Source organism: Aplidium turbinatum, chromosome 6 (genome assembly GCF_918807975.1).
Source record: "Aplidium turbinatum chromosome 6, kaAplTurb1.1, whole genome shotgun sequence".
Lineage (NCBI taxonomy): Eukaryota > Metazoa > Chordata > Ascidiacea > Aplousobranchia > Polyclinidae > Aplidium > Aplidium turbinatum.
This window is the reverse complement of record NC_137477.1, coordinates 18,544,666-18,559,945: the sequence shown is the minus strand read 5'-3', so window position 1 is coordinate 18,559,945 and position 15,280 is coordinate 18,544,666. Positions and strand designations below refer to the sequence as shown.

Sequence of the window (15,280 nt, the reverse complement as noted above, 5' to 3'; positions counted from 1 at the left end):
TATGACTGAGGACACAACTGAAGCTACTTCTAATGGTATCACTGAAGCTATGACTGACAACACAACTGAAGGTACTCCTGATGATATCACTGAAGCTATGACTGACGATACAACTGAAGGTACGCCTCATGGTATCACTGAAGCTATGACTGAGGACACAGCTGAAGCTACGCCTGATGGTATCACTGAAGCTATGACTGAAGATACAACTGAAGGCACGCTTGATGGTATCACTGAAGCTATGACTGACGATACAACTGAAGCTACGCTTGATGGTATCACCGAAGCTACGACTGAGGACACAGCTGAAGCTACGCCTGATGGTATCAGTGAAGCTATGACTGAAGATACAACTGAAGGCACGCTTGATGGTATCACTGAAGCTATGACTGACGATACAACTGAAGGCACGCTTGATGGTGTCACTGAAGCTATGACTAAAGATACAACTGAAGGCACGCTTGGTGGTATCACTGAAGCCATGACTGACGATACAACTGAAGCTACACCTGATGGTATCACTGAAGCTATGACTGACGATACAACTAAAGCTACGCCGGATGGTATCACTGAAGCTATGACTGACGACACAACCATAGCTTCGCCCGATGGTATCACTAAAGTTATGACTGACGACACTACTAAAGCTACACCTGATGGCATCACTGAAGCTATGACTGACGACACCACTAAAGCTACCCCTGATGGTACCACTGAAGCTATGACTGACAACACAACTGAAGGTACCCTTGATGGTATCACTGAAGCTTTGACTGACGACACAACTGAAGGTACGCCTGATGGTATGAGGTAACTAAAGTATGAAAGTAACATATAGGCACTATGTTTCTCGGCAGCCGATTTGTAGCAAGAATTGACAGCGACAGACACGTGTTTCGCCCATGAGGCTGGGCTCATCAGTATCGCACCGTATTCTGCCGTATTCTGCCGGGAAGAACGTCCCTTTCTTCACAATATAGGCACTATGTTCACTGTGTTTGTGAGGTCGGATTTGTGCAAACTACGCTTGATATGGCATCACCAAAACTACATTTCTTATGACAGTTGAAGGTATGATTGATGTCAGAGGTGGATGTGCTTGGTAGTTTGTGCTTTCGAGGTCTTGCATGATGTAAGCCTATCTATTGGGTGAGCTTCTCATCAGCCTTATAACTTGTATTGTTTCAGAGCTATAGATGCATGGTTTTTTCTAATGTGAATTCTATTAGATTTCAAGATTCACATGCATTACTTTTCTCGAATCTAAAAGGTTAAGCTAAGCCTTTTGTTGTGGCACGAGATCACATTGATAAAATGATTTACTTTCAGATTTTTCCAGCACAACTATACCTTTAACAGAGAACCCAACACCTACTTTACCGGTCGACCTAGTGATAACAACCGGTAATCTTGTCACTATTGGTAAGTCTCATTAGACTACTGGACATGGTCCCAACTCTGCATTTGTATTAATGTGGGTTTGACTATGCTTAGTGTGGGTGATAGTATGTTAATTAATGAGTCTACAGTAGCCTATTTTGTTGGATCTTTGAAAAATGAAACTTTTAAAAGTGATAGGAGATATGCGACTGCTTGACAAATTAATCAATATGTTGTCAGTGGTCACCTGATTCAGTGATCGTGTTACTTTGAAATCTTGCAACTAAGAAATCCGATTACATTATAAATAATACGGTAACCTAATCAAAACTAGTAAAAAGTGAGGTATTGTGAAGAAAGGGGCGTTTTTCCCGGCTATCAGCACAAGGCTGAGCGCTCACCAGTACAGCGAGCAGTTGTGATTAGCTAACCATAACGGTGTAGCTTCCACGCTAGCCATTCAGATCATCCAATCAACTATATGTTTCTCGGCAGCCGAGATCTTGCTTATAGTTGATTGGATGGTCTGAATGGCTAGCGTGGAAGCTACACCGTTATGGACATGGTTAGAAAATCGCAACTGCTCGCTGTACTATAGTGAGTGCTCAGCCTTGTACTAATAGCCGGGAAGAACGCCCCTTTCTTCACAATGTCTTCCCCTGGCGCTTGCTGGTTTTGTTGGCTCTTTTCTTTCCACAAAGAAATGAGTTAAACGGACTGGTAAACCGCCGGTCGAAAACCCTTGTGGCAAGAATACGGTGCAATACTGACGAGCCCAGCCTCATGCACGAGAAAAAAAAGCCTCATGGGCGAAACATGGTGTCCAACGTTAATTCTTGCCACAATCGGCTGTCGAGAAACAAAAAAATGAGGTAGGCCAACTTCAGCATGTTGTAAGCCTAACAGGGAAGACTCAAATAATGTTGTAGTAAATAACCAACTCTGCCACCAATCACTTCATTTTAATGCACAAAAAAACATCCCATAAACCAAATGAAAAAAATTAATAATTTTATTAAACTGGATTTTTCATCCTTATACTGAGGAGAAAAAAATCAATACGACTTATATCGACCTTTTGGGCTGAATGTAGATTGTAAAGAATCAAAGTCAAAAAAATTAGCGCGAATTTTACTTTTGAACTGTCAAACTTAAGCTAAAAATGTGCTAAAATTTTTATCCGTCGCTTTGAAATACTTGCATTGGTGCAGCATTATTTTACATGGAAATGTGTTGTTTTGTTAGTAAATAAATTTTGCTTATAGCAGCCGTAGCCCTTGTCTACTCTTCAGCAGAGTACTTTGCACTTGTTTGGTGTCGCAGTGTTCACTGCCACAACATCGACACTGCCATAAACAGCGCCCTGCGCACAGTAACCGGATGCATGCGTCCTACACCATTGGACAATCTCCCCATTCTCGCTGGCATCCAACCCGCTGAGCTTCGTCGCGAAGAAGCCACTCTGTCCTTCGGTCGACGGGTGGTCACAGCGGTAAACCATAATCTCTTCGTGGGAAAATTGTAACATAAGATTTCCGGATCCGTTCGTCTGTATGTAATGACCGAAAGAAACACTCCTTTGAAAACGTCTATTCAAAATTGTATTTCTGTAAAATTAGCCACCAGGCTGTTGAAATTGGGATGCAACACCGTACAGCACTAAAAACTTGTCACTACGATACAAACTACTTAGATAAAGACGGAATTTTCGTCCAGCTGGCAAGCACTAAGCAAACAGTTAAATATGCGACTAACTTTCAAGCAACCATTTTACGAATGACTAGAATACATTATTGCTATATCTCAAACTCACGTACGCAGTTACTGTGACGTCATCGTGAAACATTGTGAAGCAATTCTCAACAGGTGTGATACAAGTCTTACGAACGATGGTGCAAGCTTGGCTCATTTTTTAGGAAAAATTCCATGACGTAATACGCCAAGATTCAGTAGACCTGAACGGTTTTATATGACGTTTGATTTGGTGAACCATTGTCGGGAACAACGGGCACTGGAGCCTAACCACCTTCTCCACCACAAGATCTCTGCTCTCCCAAACGAGCACCCTGTCGACTGAAATCAAGACACCCATTCGTGCCAGCCGCTCAACTTCTTATCAACGAAGCTGATGTACAAGACATCTCTGCGGCTACTTGGGCGGACCATAAATGGAATTCTGAATGGAAGTCAAGCGCTACCAGACTCTATTCGTTCATCCCCGACGCCGACACACGCCCCATCGGCCTAACACTACCAAGACAGGCATGGGTGCGCATCAACCGTCTGCGTACGGGCGTCCGGCTTTTCCGCTCACACATGCACCAATGGGGAATGGCCTCTTCCTCCTCCTGTGAATGTGGTGCCGAGGAACAGACCGCAGACCATATCATCAATGACTGTTCCATCTTCAAGCCACCTAACGAAGTGGAAGGTCTGCGTGTCATGGATGATGAAACCAAAGACTGGTTGCTCTCTAGTAGCCTTCCAGTGTAGTTCGGAAGCATCGTGAATCTGGGGCGGTAAAAGGATAGACCCTCGGCCCCAGAGGCTCACACGACGACGACGACGAGTAAATAAACTAGTGAAAGCATAATAGCTTATAGTTTTGTCTGCATCACAATTGTAGGCCTATTCACATTTTGCATTTGGTTTTATGTTATTTTCCACGTTGTATTGCTTAAAGCGGCTTTTATCCGCAGATGTTTAACAACACAACAGCATTCCGACACAGATTCGGGGACATAGTGAGTATCCGGACGCGAAGGCGATTTCAGGCTTTGTTGGGAGAAGGGCGATTGTAGCAAACAACTATTTTTGCACAAATAGGTTGCTCGTAACCGTTCCAATGCTATTGTTCTGACAAATTAACTCTTGAAAGCTCTCACTACAATGACAAGGTTACATATCCAATGTACCGTAGGCCCACAAACTAATCATTTGTATAAAAAGTATCCTCAGACCTCAGTCATGTTTTTAATACAAAAAAGAAACCTTAACAATCTCAGAACCGCCTGTTTTGTTTCTTATTATTCCACTTTACACAGAAAAAAACACTGATCACACAAATTTGCTTCAATGGACAATACAAAATACCGTAATGTTTTATAAACCTAGTCTAAATCCACTTGTAAAGTATTTAGATGTGTATTTGCAGATAGCCTACAGAAAACCAGCATGCAAAAGACGTTCATTAGCCTTTCTGTCCCTATTGCACAACTAAAATTCATTACTAACTAGTCTTCAACGTGCAGCCCAACCCCCAACAGCCCTGCTTAAACTTTGAATACTTGCCAAACAGTGACACTACTGTGCGCAGAAGTGCTCTCGCGAGGTCACGTGATTTCGTATCCCGAGCTCACTATATCCCCGCACAGATTCTATTTTTTTCTGTCTTGTAAACTAACTTGCAAACAGTTAAGGATCGTTCTAGACAAGGTGTAGGCTACATCAGGGGTTCTTAACCGGGGGTAAATTTTACCTAGCGAGGGGGTAAATTTAATGCATGGTGAAAATACCGTGAAATTGAGATTGGTGAAATCGAACTACATGGTGAAATCGAGATTTTTCTTCGAGGGCACAAATCCCCGTTGAGTAAGCACTTTAGGGATAACAAATTTATTGGTGCATTGGCTTAGGCTACTTGACAGACATTTTTTCAAGTTTGAACCAGCTCAATATGCAAATGCAAGGAAAAAGTGTTACCATTATAGATGTACATGATAAAATTCAAGGCTTTCAGACAAAATTAGATCTGTGGAGTATAAGAGTTCAAAAAAGGAATTTACGCAAATTTTCCAACATTTGAAGATTAGAAAGTCAGTAGATGTCGCAACGAGATTTCTGACCTCGAAGTCGAAATATGCCAGCACCTTGCCGCCTTAAAACGTAACTTTGATGGTTACTTCGAAGGTGAAAGTTTTAACAGTAGGCTACTGCTCTTTGGATAACTCATCCCTTCGAATCCAAGTTAGAAAGTATTGCTGACAATACAATAATCTTTGCAAAGATGAATTGATTGATCTTCAATAATCAACAACGCTTTGTTCCAAATTCTTATCGTGCAATGGTGACTTCCAAGTTTTGGTGTGGATTAGTTGAAGTGTTTCCTACGCTGACTAAGCGTGCATTTGAAGTTATTATACCTTTTCCAACTACTTATCTGTGTGAAGCAGGGTTCTCTTCATTGTTGACTATAACAAAACATCGATCTCGCTTAGTTCCCAAAGACGACAAGCGAGTAGCTCTTTCAACGACTGTTCCGAGAATCTCCAAAATTGTTCGTGGAAAGTGGAAAGCAAGCACAAAAGTCTCACTGATTGACTGTTGAAATTGTGTGTCAGTCATTAATAAAAGAAAAAAACTTAAACATTCTTGTGTGCTTTTATCATAGTTATTTAGGACATTTGAGTAGACATTACTTTTCACAGGACCCCGTCAAGAACAATCGTGTCTTCGGCAAATAAACAGCTTGTTTTTGATATTTGCCAAGGTAAATCCAGACAAAAAAGGATGTTTTGCATTTCTTCGCATGGTTGACTAGACACGATGACATCACAAGGGGCCACCAAAACGGTGGAGTAAATTTTACTTTTTTCTTTCGGCAACGGGTAAACGAGACAAAAAAGGTTATGAACCCCTGGTGTACACTGTATACACAGTGTAACCTTCATACTTTCTATGATTTATTCAATGTTTAAAACATGCAATGAAGTAACAACACAAGATTTAACATGCTTCGTTTATATAATGAGCTACAGCGTTAAATATTGTACATATGCAGCAGAGGTGTTTAGGAGCCGGAGTCTCGGTTATCGGCTGGAGCCCGAGTACAGTCGGAGTCTGAAATTCTTGGCATAAACAGGAGCCTGACTGGAGCCAAAGTCTGATTTTTTGCCAGTTTATACTTTTGACATGCAAATATTTACGTTGTATTTGTATTACAAACATGCAAAACAAAATAACTAAAATTAGTTTAATATAATTTATTTTCATCGCACGAAATACAATATAATTCCAAAGTCCTGATAAGGACACAAGAACGTTTCGAAAACGTTTGAAGATTTTTTTAATTATGTTGTATTTCTTTGTGTGACAAAGATAAATAATGACCCATTGGTTCCTTTGTTTTCCATGGCTTTATTTTCGAAACAGTAATTTCTTCATTTAAAATATGCTTTTATTCATGACAAGAGATTAAAAGGATGTTTTTGCGTTGGAGTCGGGTTGGAGTTTGCAGTCAATATTCCCGAAATATTTGGAACAGGGGTGATTCGGATTCGGAGTGGAGAAAGAGTCCAGAAAACCTGACTCCGTACATTTTGATCTGTTTATTTGTTATACAAATCATTGTTATACAAGCCATTGATTGTTATATAAGTGTTAGGCTTACATTCTATTTCAACATAGGCTACATCGTATGCATGATTCACCACGAGTGGACAGTAAAATGCTTGATGGTTGCTTGACTGACGCTGAAAAGTGCGTTGAAAAGACATTGTCTATTAGACAACTAGTAAGAATAAGCTGTAATAAAAGCCTAAAAATAAAAACAATTTTACCTGATTCAATGATGTTGTATGATGATTAAATGGCATTATACTTGTTCTGCTGTAAAGCATAGAACATTTAATTCCAAACTGCACAAAATTCATGTTAAAATACTTTCTTGTTGCGTAATTAGAGATCGACAGCAGCTTGACAACTTTCGGTAACTTTGCAAAGGCCATTGCACAAGGTTACGCAAACCTTCTTGTTGCTGCTTCGTCTAACTCCAAAAGACGCAAGAGAACCATAGCAGAGGAAATCGTTGGAAACATCAAATATGTTGTAAACGTAAGAGAACTGAATTTTACTGAGTTAGTTTTTTCTTCTTTTTGAACATACAACCATTTTTCCATTAGCTTAATATCTTGGAGTAACCCCTTCAATTAATGTTGTGTGCAAACCAAAAGCGTATCCAACAGATACCTTTGGAGACAAAACACAAATTAATCCGACCTTGCAAATATACAGTGAACAAAGTTACTTTTTTGTGTTTTAAGGGATGATTGCCCCAATTGCCTCTTTAGATCCGCGACTGGCGTGAGCTCGTTCATTAAAGTTTCCAATGTCTTTTGTTTTTTTAAATCCATAACTTTTCTGACAGGTAACCAGCTTCAACGAGATGGCTAAGACGGTCACGTTTTATGTCGTGGAACAAGACCTAGCAACCGGTAGAGCCATCGTTCCCACAAGTTCGTTTGTTACTGGTTTGTTGATCAATAACAAGGAGGAAGTCGTCCAGTACTTTCGAAACAACAACGTTAATATCACATCTTTCAATGCAACAAACGAAGATGTTTGTCAAACCACAACTGAGCGGATTGCCATGGGTGAGTTTGAATCACAACAACCTGAAAATAGCAACACTGATATTGCACCAATATGAATGAATAAAAAGTTTATAAAGTTACGTTAAAATTTTATTTTGAAATGGTATAGGTGTATACTGTATAGACATTAAGTGTTATTGACTTTTTTTCTTTTCATAAACAATGAATTACAATTAAAGATACTCTGCGCTATTCATTGCTGAACGAATATTCTAACTATCATATAACTTATTTGTTAATCTTGTGATTTTCAAAACATGCAGACTTACGTTTACTGGACGCTGAGTTACAATACGTGAAAACGGATGCGTTTCTTCAGCAAGTGACGGAAGGTTTGCAAATGGTTGCAGGCTCTAATGGTTCGGAATTCTGCCAAACGACTTTTTCAAGCAAAGCTTACGATGTTCGTAATAGAAAAGAAAATTCATTCTCTTTTAGAAAGCAATCTTGTAAATATAGCGTACAATAATTGAAATCAAAGGCATAGTCTTCATCACAGTCATGTAAAAACCTGCTGTTTTATTGATGTGCAAAACGGTAGCAGGGTTGATTTATTTATGTGTTGCTAAAGCTACGTGCTTACAACTATCAAGTTTGACTGTTGTACCATAGCTGTTAAGATATTCACGATGCATCATGTATGCTAGCCAGACTTATCCTCACTAACTGAGTCAATAGTTTTTCTTTGTTTTGTTTTTTAATGAAATTCGTCTTCCTCCACTCTGGCTCAATTGGAGGGATACTAAAGGAAAAACCTGACTTAGCGATTTTCCACGTTCTTTCTGTTTAACATGCTACCATAAAACGATTTTCAATAAAATTTTGCCCCATTGCGGTCTGACCTTCATTGCGCGCGTGCTTTTGTCAGAGCTTTCAAAACGAGATTGGGCTTGAGCAGCGAAGCGTGCGACTGTACAGTCTGCGTTTATAGAGACTAGCAATCAGCTGATCTCGCAATAATTGCTACTGCCGGCAATTTGACTGTAGGCTATGTATGTATGTACATCAAAACATCAGATTTCAACATCAAAACATCAGACAGTTTGCTCAAAACATCAGATGTGGTAACGTGGTTTTGTTATTGCTGTCTTTTGTGACGTATTCTCGAGCAGTGTTTGCACTTTTGGTTATTTTGAAAAAAATGAAAATAAATGAAACATTGGACTTTGGGCCTTGCCAGCGCCATTGAAAACAATTTTTTTTCGGTAATTTTTCTTGAAATGTATTCTTGAATGTTCAGTTTACGCATTTTAATGCTTAATTCCCGTTTGAAATTTTCATTTAGTAGGCCTTTGAGCGCTAGACTCTGCACGAAGAAGCCACAAGATCAAGCAGAGCTGGTTCGACTCTCGGGTGTGCGCTTGAGCAACGCTTTTCAAGGAGTAGCGGCATATAGTAGTGTGCTATAATTAATTTAACCTCTCTGTGTATACTCGACCTACCTCATTCGTAGAGCCTCTTATGCCATAAACCAAGTCTTATTCTAATGATGTTGATTTTTGCAGATTTGTGAAACCGTAACTACAGGGAGTTGTGATGTAAGAATTACATTTCTCCAATCCGATGGTGCATCTGTTAGTCAAACCATACTAGAATATTTTTCCAATCCTGAAGTAGATTCTCAAATCTATGCAGCTTCATTACAAGCTTATGTCAGACGATTTCCTTTCTGTAAGTTGGTTTTTTTTATATAAAGAATAGTTTCAGATTAGATTTTTAAAATCAAGATTTCCTGGAATGTATGTCTTTGTCATTCAAAGGTTTCTTCATAATGCAAGAAAATAAAAGCCCTAATCAAATAAAATCAAATCAATTTCATTTTGTTATCTAAAACGAAACTTTAAAAAATTCAGACGGCAGAGATAAATGGTTAAATTGAAAGTGGCTATTCGTGTGCCATGTCCTTGGATTTTGGATAATGTTTTAATTCTTACATCAAAAATATCTTCTACTTTTTTATTCAAAATGAGTCCGTTGAAGAGAAATTTCATTTCAAACCATTCATAAAACAAAATGTCGTTTCGACCCAAGCAAATTCTTTTCAAACAGTTTACTGAAGCAAACATACAAGTGTTTGGATTCAGGATTTTGAGATTCAAATATAATTTTATCCACTTTAATAAAATGTAGCGCCAATCAGCTTGCTTACTCATGCTTAATAATTTTGTTTAATTGCTTAAATTTGCATATAAACTTTTCTTCATCTTTACTTCTTCTTTGTCCACCAGCTTATCTCATTTCTAGCTTTATCAGCTTTCTAGGTTGGTCTGGTAATTTTCAACTTTCTTTCGAGTCTCGAATGCACCAATTAGGCTACCTATACTACTAATTGTGTTACAATTTTATTAGAAAAATTGTATTACAAAATAGTGGTTGTGTTTTAGAGCTGTAATTCATTATTCTATTTTTTCACTTTAATTTTTAGTTTTGGATTTGTCGTCAAATACAACTCAAGCAACAAGCACCCCGTTACCCCCACTATCAAACAATCCTTCCGTGATTATCTTGTACGAAACGCCACCTTGGTGTTTACCAACTGTTATAGTACTCGCTGTGATTTGCTTTTTATTAGCATGCACTGTAGCTGGTTTGGTATATTATCTATGCTGCCAAAAGATCAAGCTAATTGATAATAGCACCAACCAATTATTCCGTGAAGCTCAACCAGAGGTAAAAAAATATTTTTTTTATCTTTTATTGTTTCGAAGTAGGCTAATTGCTAAAGCTTTTCAGAGATTGGACTGTGTGTTTATCAATGTTTATAATATACTGTATCATGTTTACGGCATAAACACATTATTATAACCCATCAAAGTACACATACTGGTTAACAGTTAACGTTCTCGGCAGTCAAGTGATTGAGAACTATGTGAGCAGCGGTTGAGAACTACAGTATGTGGCAAGAACTAGTGGTGCGGTACTGATGAGCCCAGCCTCATGGGCGAAACACGTGTCTATCGCTGAGTTCTTGCTCCACTCGACTGCCGAGAAACAAAGAACACGATTGTCAACATTTTTTTAAAGTGTTTGCTATGACCCGACTTGGTATAAAAAAAAACTTAGGCCGAACAAAATCAAAGAGGCGTAGGTTAAATCCAGTGGTAGAAGCATAGACTACGTACCGTACAACAAATATAGGTTACTTGTCATATTTCGATTCAAGTGTCATATTTTTATACAAACTGCAAGCTACGAAGAGAATCTTTCATTATATTTTTCTCGTAATTCTTGTCTCTGCCAGTTACGGCCGTGACGAATACGCAATCCAATTGAGACCTATTTCACAACAGAAGTAATTGTTGGTTGGTTTTGAATCTTTATCCTCGTACTGACAAAGCCTTGATTGATTATTTCTGGTAGTTTCGCATACTTGTAGAGGCTCTTGACGCAGGGCCGGTTACCGAGATTGGCACAGTAAAGTTTTCCGATTGTTGAAGTGTTGTTGCCAGGGAATTATTCCATTCACTACTACAGGTGCCGCTGAATGTACAGCAGTCCTGAAATGCGTTGCTCAAGCGCACACCCTGAGAGTCGAACTTGAGCCGCGTGATCTTGAGCCGGGCGCATAACCACTGAGTTAACGGGGCGGGCAATCAAACCATCAAAAGATGCTACAGGGCACCCGATAGGGACTGTGTATTTTGCCACATTTAACATCTAGAACTAGCAGTGGAACAAAGGACCCTAGGTTTGCTTTGGTTTGTACCAGATGTGGCAAAACTTTCAAAATGATAACCACTTGCTAATTTTTTTTTTGTGTAAAATCTATAGGCTAGTAAGTTTACACAAATAGGTGACTTAGTCTAAAATTTATACTCTTGTAACTTTGTGCCCACATGATCTCAATGAAAGTTTGACTGAGTTGTGCCAACAAAATGTAAAATTAAATACTTAGCCATTTGTACTTAGTAAGCAATATATAAAGTTATGACCTTGTTTTGCGTAAGTGCCTTGTTGGCTGCACAGACAATCAGACATTGGTTGTTTCAGAGAACAAGTATCAGGTCATCACCGGTCACTCTTTTGTCTGTTGGTGCGTTGGGAAGAGAGGAAACGACCAATTCACCTCAAACCAGTCATACCCAAACGGAACAGGTTTTTCAGTCGAAGCAGTCTCCACAAACCTCTCCAAGCGAGAGGCATCTTTCCGAGTAAGCACAATATACCGGTACAAAAAAGTTTACTTTAATACAGAAATATCTTATAGTCTATATATTATAGTCTTCTAAGCTTATAGCTTAGGCCTATAGTCTATGGTGTTCCTTGTTAAATTTCAGTCCTTCTCTCGACTGATCTCAAGATATTTCCATTAAGATATTTTCATAAAATCATCTTTCAAGGAATCTACAGTTAAAGGCTAATTTTTAATGTCGTTAGACGAGGCGTTTCAGACGGGGCTACCTCAGACGGGGCGTTTCCTCACCAAATGCAATCACTCGAACAGACAGACAAAAAAAGTTCAGGTAATTGTTGTAGAGTAGACATAAGCTCATATAGCTTTGGAAAATCATCGTAGTTTTGGTGGACCGCTTGACCATCGTCTTGTTTCTTGATTAAAATAGTTTAATTAACTTTAAAGCAACATTAGGCTAGGCTACTTACTTTTTAAAATTATTGTGAAACTTTCAGCAGGCTATAGATTTATTTGAACAGTTAAACTTAAGCAATTTCAGTCAAAAGTAAACTAACAACTTGAGCATTTTCTTTTAAAGCTTTGTTTTGTCTTGACTGCACTAATCAGTTAATAACAATCGTGTTTTTGTAACTAGAACGGTCACCAAGCAATGGCAGCAATTCCAGTCGCACAGGTCGCTTTTCAACGTCTGTTCATCCAATGTCTTTTCCTCCAATCTTTCCGGTATCCGAAAGAAAATCGCCTCAAACAGAAAACTCTCATGTAGGCTATGTTTGACTGATACCATACCATTATTGTAAACTTTGTGAAAAACTTTAAAAAGCCAAACATTTCATGAAAAAACAGAGAGAGACTGTTCACCAGGCATTTGGTAATAAAATTAATTTGCGTTCTTACTTGGACCAACGCCACCATTCTTAAAACTGAAAAGGATTATACAAAAATATTGTTCACAGAAAAATGGTACATAAACCAGAAGGCACAACATGCTCTTAACCAAAAAGATGGTCAGAATTTTCCCTCTGTGTACAAAAAATTACTTTAACTTTAGCTTCACCTTTTCCATTCTCAGTGCGTCTTCTCTACCATTGTTATTGCTAATCCCATTGTTTTCTGTCTTGTCTGATGTCTTTTCAACGTTTCTTGACAGTGGCCCAATAGATAGATAAATTTACGCTGTTGGAAAGTAGCCTACTGGTTTTAGGCATTCACCGCATTTAGTTTAACCTCTAGGTATCTTGTGGCGTGTTTTAATTCTGATTCTTGCTGCTTTACTCTATTCATTTTATCAGTATGTTTTTGTGTTGTGCCATCGTTGCTGAACAGGTTGTGTTAACCTGTTTTAGCCACCTTGATAAAGTCAGTCGTGCTGACTGACGAAACGTCGGAAATACAAAAGCTAGTTATCATCTTGAACATCACGAGGTAACCTAGTAAATAGTCACCAGAAGAACGCAAATTAATTTTATTTCATGAAAATGTAGACATCCCAAATACGAAATCATATTGAAGCAATGTGAATACAAATTTCCGATTGTAGTAGTCAGCCAGCTATATTGGTTCGAACCTGGCACTTACATGATAAAACTACTCCGTTGCAACTTTGAAACTGGAATTATGCAGTAGGCCTAATAACGCTTCTGTGCGACGTTATTCCTTGCAGTAGTGGCGTGTTACAACTGTTTTTTACGCTATTAACAAATCACTGTCTAGTCATATGAAAGATCAGGATACATTTTTTTATTTTTCAGAAAAATCATCAAAATGAAATATTTCCAAAACAAAGTCCTTCAATGCAAAAACCTATTGCAGCAGGCGGTGTGTGTGTAGCGTAATAATTTGGTACAAACTTACAGTCAAATAAAGATGCACATTTTCAAAGAAAAAATATTTTTGCATATAGTATAGTAGGCTATTTTGAAGTAATTCGAATTTGGTAAAGGTAATTAGCAGCAAGAAAAATATCTCATTATGAAGAACCATTGTAGATTCCTCAATCGGGTAAAAACAAAATTTTACTGATAAACACCAGTTGTGGCCAACTCTAAACAATTATGTAACAGGACTGCAGTTTATATGGACATGGACTGATCGTTATCTGTTGTCGAGTTTCGTAAAGACGCGAAATGCACTAGCTTGCCGATGTATCAAATTATTGTGATAAAGATATTTTTTAGGCGCTGGCAAGAAAATGGATAAAGCAACGTATGAAGAAGCACAACGAAACATTGACCTCGCTTTGAACCCCCCACTGCCGCCAGTGTTCGACTCCACAAAGTAAATTTGTGTACTAATAGCATAGCCATAGATGGTAGCCTACTGCAATAGCCTAATACGCTAGGACCATATACCGAAAAGAATAATAATTTTAAACTTTGGCACGGTCTCAACACACATTTATTGAGCATATTACTTTGCAGAGAAGAAAGAGTTCTTGAGCCGGATAAAGAAAAGCGAAATCCAGAAGGTGAACCTGGTGACAAAATAAGTAAATCTTTGTGATATGTTTTGCAGTAAATCTATAGCCTACCATGTGCTTCCAGACCATAAGATCTTAGAGACCAACCCATCAGGGGCGGATCCAGGTATTCACGTTAGGGGGGGCGATGTCATTGACATTCAGGCAAGTGATCAGCCAGGCACAAACAACGACGGGGGTCTCTCCTAGAAAATTTAAATCGAATTTGATGCGTTGAGAGCATTTCGAACACAAATTATGAGAAATTGAAATTCTATAACTTAAAAAGTCTTCAACAATGCTGTTGTTTAACAAAGGGAGGGATGAAGAGCTGATATGCCCTTGTCATGTCAAGTTGAAGCCTGAGCAACCTAGCCACATTTATAGTTGAGACTGAAGGTTTCACTCTTGATTGTTTCACGGCAATTTAAAAATGGACCTCGGAAAGATAATAACAGGTGATTCTGTCTTCCCAATATTGATACAAACATTGAGGTTATAGACTTACTGTATAACTTCGAGGTTTTATTCCTCTGACAAGTTTTGAATTGTTATAAAGAGCAATGAGGAAAAGTTATGCATACACTCAACATAATGAGTAACAAAAGTGGGGGCCAGGTCAATACACTGGGTCATGCTCCACCCCGTAGAATCGCCACTATAGGCTAGGTATCGATTGTAAATTTTTTTTTTGGACCAGCGAAACACTACAATTTGTACAATAGAATGGCAGTTAAACATAGTTAAATGACGACCAAAAGATATAGTCCTCCTTAAAACGTGTCATGCACGGTCGTTGCACCAGACAAAAAAAGAAACTAACAATAACAGAAACAACTATTTCTGTGGACTTCACAAATAAAACGAAAATAAAAAGCTACTTTGCCGGTACGGGTAATACTAACAGGTGTCGTACCTTTGACTACAACACTAAGT

The 15,280-nt window shown here is 38.6% G+C and overlaps 1 protein-coding gene across 2 annotated transcripts in view; it reads left to right on the top strand.

Moving 5' to 3' along the window:
* Window positions 1–315: 315 nt before the first annotated feature.
* The window catches only part of LOC145771885 (uncharacterized), a 35,620-nt gene continuing 20,655 nt past the window's right edge, over window positions 316–15,280 (top strand). Inside the window, exons 1-13 of one of the 2 annotated variants that reach the window (XM_082583637.1) lie at window positions 316–791; window positions 1,330–1,422; window positions 7,061–7,212; window positions 7,526–7,751; window positions 8,015–8,154; window positions 9,257–9,422; window positions 10,177–10,421; window positions 11,742–11,902; window positions 12,129–12,214; window positions 12,521–12,648; window positions 13,638–13,704; window positions 14,064–14,163; window positions 14,307–14,353. In XM_082583637.1, the coding sequence (XP_082439763.1) occupies window positions 338–791; window positions 1,330–1,422; window positions 7,061–7,212; window positions 7,526–7,751; window positions 8,015–8,154; window positions 9,257–9,422; window positions 10,177–10,421; window positions 11,742–11,902; window positions 12,129–12,214; window positions 12,521–12,648; window positions 13,638–13,704; window positions 14,064–14,163; window positions 14,307–14,353 (2,065 nt within the window). In that variant the 5' untranslated portion in view covers window positions 316–337. Of the gene's footprint in view, window positions 792–1,329; window positions 1,423–7,060; window positions 7,213–7,525; window positions 7,752–8,014; window positions 8,155–9,256; window positions 9,423–10,176; window positions 10,422–11,741; window positions 11,903–12,128; window positions 12,215–12,520; window positions 12,649–13,637; window positions 13,705–14,063; window positions 14,164–14,306; window positions 14,375–15,280 lie in introns of both variants that reach the window. The other variant, XM_082583636.1, reaches the window with a different exon arrangement.